At 37.2% G+C, this 6,000-nt stretch overlaps 1 protein-coding gene across 1 annotated transcript in view; it reads right to left on the bottom strand.

The window, feature by feature from the left end:
* LOC123246554 (sine oculis binding protein homolog) overlaps window positions 1–6,000 on the bottom strand; it is a 187,525-nt gene that overhangs the window by 71,420 nt on the left and 110,105 nt on the right. Inside the window, exon 5 of the mRNA XM_044675401.1 lies at window positions 4,550–4,645. Within this exon, the coding sequence (XP_044531336.1) occupies window positions 4,550–4,645 (96 nt within the window). The remainder of the gene's footprint in view (window positions 1–4,549; window positions 4,646–6,000) is intronic.

The following is a 6,000-nucleotide window of genomic DNA, read 5'->3' as shown; positions in this document are numbered from 1 at the left end:
TATATATATATATATATATATATATATATATATATACACACCTCAATACTAGTATAACCATCTTTCCTCCAAACAGATTTTGATTCATCTCCCCCTTTGCCTCCAAATCCTGAAGAAGTACATAAGAAGATAGAAAGACAGATCAATCGATAGAAACTGAACCTATGATTTCTTTGGTATGAAGAATTCTCAAGTGAGACATCTCTGTCAGTGCAAGTAATCAAGACCTTCTCTGCAATTTATAGCCTTAGAGGGTTGCCTAGAGAGAAATTAAATGACTTGCCCAGGGTGAAAAAGCTAGCATGTGTCAGAGGAGAAATTTGAACTCTGTTATTACCTGGCTTTGAGGCCAATTCTGAATCCACTATGCTATCCTGTCACACATATGCACACACACATATGGAACATATATCCTTATATATAGTATATGTTTTCTATTCAACCATAGGCTTCCACTCACTCAAGCTAGTCTGGGAAGAGACCAATGAGATTCTTAATTTGTTAAGATGATGACTCAGAAATCCTAAGGAAAACAAAATAAGCTCACTGTTTTTTCTGAGTTACCTTGCTTTTCTTCCTATATTCTTTCATTCAACAAATACCTATTTAGGTTTTCCAGATCTGTTTCCTTTTCTACTTCAAATATAATATTAGTTGGTCATCTGTTATTTGGGGCCTCTTTCCTCAATATGATCCCATCCTCAAAATCCAATATTTGGAAGTCATCATAATTGATCTTGGTACCCTCCCACATTCCTTTCTAATATCTCTCCATATCCTCTGTGTACCCTATATAAATAAATACCTAAATTAGGTCTTGAATATAAATAAATACCGATATATGGTCTTACTTTCACTGACAACTAATGTGTTAATCAACTTAATCTATTAAGTGATAACAGATTTAAGGTACAAACCCTCCCAGAATTGTGGCCATTTTTTTAGGGAATTCACAAAGTTAAAAATTCTTCAAGACCAAAAGGAAGGAGGTTATAATGGTGAAATAGCAGACAAAAGGGATGGAATTGGATTCAAGGATCTCTAGGGTCTCTACGGGCTCTAACATTCTTTGATTTTATGACCCTTAGGGAAAGGGACCCTTTCAAATCCCCCTTCCTCCTCATAAGGCTGGCCCTGAATGTTCTTCCTTCTGAACTTCCTTTAGATGTTGACTCTGAAAATCCCTTTTTATCATGGCTTTTTTACCTGGCCATGATGTAGGTTATATATGCATTTACTCTCGTATTGGTGATGATAGTATAAGGTTTTTCAATGATATTGAGAAAATAGGGAGCATTGTCCCTTTGAGAGATGTTAGGACCCCAAGTCCTGGCCATAATTCTAGTTATCTACATTTTTCCATCCTCTAATGCTTTTTGGGATTTATTTCTATAAATCTTTGCATACCACCAAATGATAGTGAGAGACAGCTAGATGACCCAGTGGACAGTGACCCAGTGTTAGGCCTAACATCAGGAAGACCTGAGTTCAAATCTAGCTTCAGATACTTATTATTAGCTGTTTGACTTCGGGCAAATCACTTAACCTTGTTTGCCTGAGTTTCCCTATCTTAAAATGAACTGGAGAAGGAAATGGCACTCCAGCATCTTTGCCAAGAAAACCCCAAATGGGGTCACAAAAAGTTGGACATGACTGAAAACAAATGAACAGCAGTGATGGTGAGGGAAAGGAGACAATGGGATCAAAACAGGTTGTGGCCTATGATGTAGTACACAAGTTTTATTGAATGCCACTCATCTTGACAGCCTTTCATATTCAAAATTATTAAAAGCATAAGGAAACTGTTGCACCCTCCTTGACTAAAGAATCTTGGCCACCAAGTTAAATATCTAGTCATCTGTGTTGTACATTAAGTGTGATGGCACATATCACAGTTTAGGATTTAGATGGAAAAATCAATACCCTACAAGAAATCTACAGCTGTAGAGCAGACTTCATATCAGCCAATGCTTTTGCTGTCAGAGCCTTCTGATTATACACACTTGTATAATCCAGGCATTGATTTCTTTCTGCTTTCATTTAGCTTACTTAAAATCTCTTACTTTTTCAAGAAACTCAGAGGTAAAAAAAAAAATCATTTCATTGAGCTAGATGGAGGAAATCCAAACACTGTACAACCTTTCAAGGTAGTATATAGTAGCATCTACCCTAGGGCCAAAGACTTCAAATAAATGCCTGTGGTTCAAAGTACTGAGCACTTAAGCTCCTGTTCTGGATCTTCTGGGAGCCCAAGATGATTTTAAAAAAACCATGGAGTCCTCTCTCTGCTAGACCCATCCTGGCAACCCTTCACGTATACAAGCATTGTCTAAACCAGAAGCTACACTTACTGTGCTAGAAACTGTAGCTGGACCCTTGAGTTAAGAAAGCCTTCTGGAGTGCAAGAGCCCAACTTCTCCAACCAAGTTCTTATCAGACTTGCTTCTAAGACCTATTCAACAAGTTCTAAGGACTCCCCAGTTATCCTAAGAATGAATGAGTCTTTTTTGTTTCAAATATTAACCTTTCTGGGCTTCATAACTAGCCCTCGAATCACCATACCTGTAACAGATGAAAAACAAGTTAAAACTCTCCTTGGAGAAATACTCTCTCTGGTTTTTCTCTTTGGCCTTCCCTCCTTTGTATGGGGATGGGGGTAAAAGGAGGCTTAGAATATTCTATCAAAAATAGAGCATATCAAACAACTACCAGAAAGTCAAGGAATGTACTGGTCCCGAATCTTCACAAACTACAACATGATGTCGTGTTTAAGCATGATCCTCACTAAACATATCTTTTTGCTAATGATACCTGAAAAAAGCTGTTCATTTTTCCCCCTCTTCCCTTCCAATACAGACTGACCACAGACAGAGCTTTGGCCAACTCATCTTCCCCATAACAAAGGGGTGAGGGAGAGAGGGGAGTTGTCAAAATGCTTTTGTTGCCTCCTTAAATCAGAGCCAAACTGGCCAAAAATCAACCTGACAATTGAGTACCAGTACAAATGGCTCCAAGTACAGAAGAAGGTATAGGGGAAACTTTTGAAATGCCTTGACTGAATGGGAAAAGCTGCTCCTTGAAAAAGTATACATTAACAAGAGCAGAATGGAAGGACTCAGTATGTCATTGATAAAATTCAAGGAAATATAAGGCTTTAGAAGAATTTCATTTATAAGCATTAAATCTTCCCTCAGACCAGCCAAAGTATAGCACACAGCAGATGAGTAGTGCCGTTGTAACTGAAAAGGCCCATAGAGCCAAAAAGGAAAAAAAAAAAAAAAAAAAAAAAAAAGAAGGAAAAAAGTGTTTCTCTCAACATAGTCACTGTGGCTAGAATGGGCAAGAACTGGATTTTTTTGGTGCTTCTCCTGCTCTTTGGACACTTTGTTTTTATGGAACAGTTGGTGTCAGAGAGAAGTCTAAAGACCGTTGCATGTGGGATTTCTTAATGCAGAGATTTGGCAGACAGGCTTTTACTGGATTAGGCCAAAAATGAAACAGAAATTAGACTACCTCGGGATATAATAACTAAGCATTCTCCCTCTCATTCACTGGGAGCAAATGTTGTGCTTAAAATGCAGTTGAAAAGAAAGGAAAATTTAGGGGAAGACATAACTGAATTCATCAAACAGCTTCATTTTCAAAAGCAGTGTTTGAAATCTCTTTAAATAAATGACAATTCATTCCCTGTTTACTTTAGGTAAACAGAAAATTCATTGTGGAGTACTCATTTTGAAAAGCTAATCAAGAACATTAGGTCCCAACAGATTCATTTAATAGAAATATAATAGGCCTTCTTGCTTGCTTTTCATCTTGTCTAGCTGTAAATGCTCAAATGAACAGCAAATTAACCCTCCTTTGGAATACAGTCCTTTTCACCGCTGATATCCTCTCTCTTACGACTTGTAAACATCCTCAATTCTTCTCGTCAGTGCTTTTGCTTACTCGTTTTTGACTCCTTCTACACAGAAAAACAGGACGGAAAGAGCCTGATTGCATTTGGCAAGAAAGTAGAGAAATAGTTGAATTCTAAAGGGAGTACTGCGTGTCAGCTCTGCTATCTTTTTTTTTTTCCTAGCAGAATAAAATTTTACACTTTTGTCTAAAAATAGTATACCGCTATCAGGTGAGAGTGGGGTTGGGTCTTTTTTAAGCTGCACACACACACACACACACATACACACACACACACACACACATATATAGTGTGTATATATCTATATATCTATATATATCTATATATCTATATATGTATACTTACTGTCTCTAAATTTTTCTAACTTTTCTACTCAGGGAAGGACTGCCTAAAAAGCTACCATACAAAACAGACTAATGAAACCGGGCCATTCAAGCTCTATAATCAGATATAAAAGATTTGCAAACAATTTGAGATCTTATAATTATTAAGCGATATCAGCATTTAGAACTTCTATACAGATAAAACTCTCATATTTCATAACTTATGTAATAATGTACAAATCCTATCAAAAACTTTTTTTCACTGTGCTAAAGTAACATTCTAGACTTGTTGTAAGTATGTTATTCTTACAAGTAGTTCGCAGTTATTCTTGAAGGCAAGCCTTGGAGTTTCCTTAGCATAGTGCTGCTGGGGGAAATTTTCAGCATGTCCATCTTCATCTCTAGCCTGAAGGGAAATATAATGGCCTATTTAGGGACTTACAAATAATGGAAGAAAAAAAAAGCTAAAAGCATAACAGCTCAGATCATTAAACAAACGGGAATCCAGAAATAACAACATTATTAAGAAGTTTCTTTAAATACGCAGTACGCCTTTTAGATATCAAAATTTGGGATATTTTTTTTTCTTTTAAATAGCTTAGACTGAACATGCAAATTCATCGTGTTCTAATTAACTTAAAACAATCAGAAACAAACCAAAATCCAATCATTAAGCTGAAAGTCATAGCCACTTTAGGAGTTTCGTATGACTTGATTAAGCATTTTCAGGATTCCATCACATACATACTTGTGTAAACTTTTTGACATGCTCAAGCATTCTCTAGATAATGTACTTTTTTGTCGTTTTAATAGCAAGGCCATAAGAAAAGAGATTTGCATACTTATAATTGGCATCATAACACCGTTAGCGATAAACTGATTTCCCCTCTATTTTTAAATAAAGATCCGAAAGGAGCGACGGTCTAGCAAGAACAATGAAGTATTCAATCAAATGCAGTAAAAAATATTTAATTAAGAAGCTGCATTAAAAGTTACTGGTTATTTTGATCTACGCTGTTAATTAAGAAAGCTGAAGTTTAAATGGAGACATTAACAGAACCCATTAGCAATACCGTTTGCATACAGTATTTTCCTTCTAATCTACATCATTTTCGGGTTTGGAGTTAAAGCAAAGGGAGAAGTAGGTGAAAGGAGGAGTGTCAGCAGCACACTCATTAAGCCATTCATTTAGGCGACACTTGCACTCTGTTCCGCTCTCATCTCATCTAATCCCTAGCTGTTCACTCTCCCAGCCTCCTGAAATTCACAGCTGAGCTGTCTCCCTCACATATGGCTTGCATATAATTATGCATATTCCATTTTACACTGCATTAAAATGATGAGCTCTTGGCCCCGAGCCAGCTTATTTAAATAAGCCCCAGTGAACTAAGAAAAAGAAGAGAAACACAGGAAAGCCATACAGTAAGCAGCAGGTAGCTCTGTCTGCTTGTCTTTTCAGATAAAATGTATGTCTGACACAAAGAGAGCTGAGAACTACCTGTTGTGATATATGGACGAAGGGGGGAGAAGGAAGATGAGGAGACATCTAGCAAGCCCTGACAGCCTTTATGCATTGTTTCTCCTGGATGGAGTGAAATTGGTCTGATGTTGGTGTGTCGCTGGGAACTCTGGGAGCATTGTTTTTTTTGTTGTTGTTGGTTTGTGTGTGTGTGTGTGTGTGTGTGTGTGTGTGTGTGTGTGTGTGTGTTTTGCCATTTCAGAAACAAATCCACATTTTGCAAGCCCTGCTATGTGTAGCTC

This window comes from Gracilinanus agilis, chromosome 4, assembly GCF_016433145.1.
Source record: "Gracilinanus agilis isolate LMUSP501 chromosome 4, AgileGrace, whole genome shotgun sequence".
Classification (NCBI taxonomy): Eukaryota; Metazoa; Chordata; class Mammalia; order Didelphimorphia; family Didelphidae; genus Gracilinanus; species Gracilinanus agilis.
The sequence above is the reverse complement of the archived record's forward strand: the minus strand, read 5'-3'. Positions and strand labels throughout refer to the sequence as shown.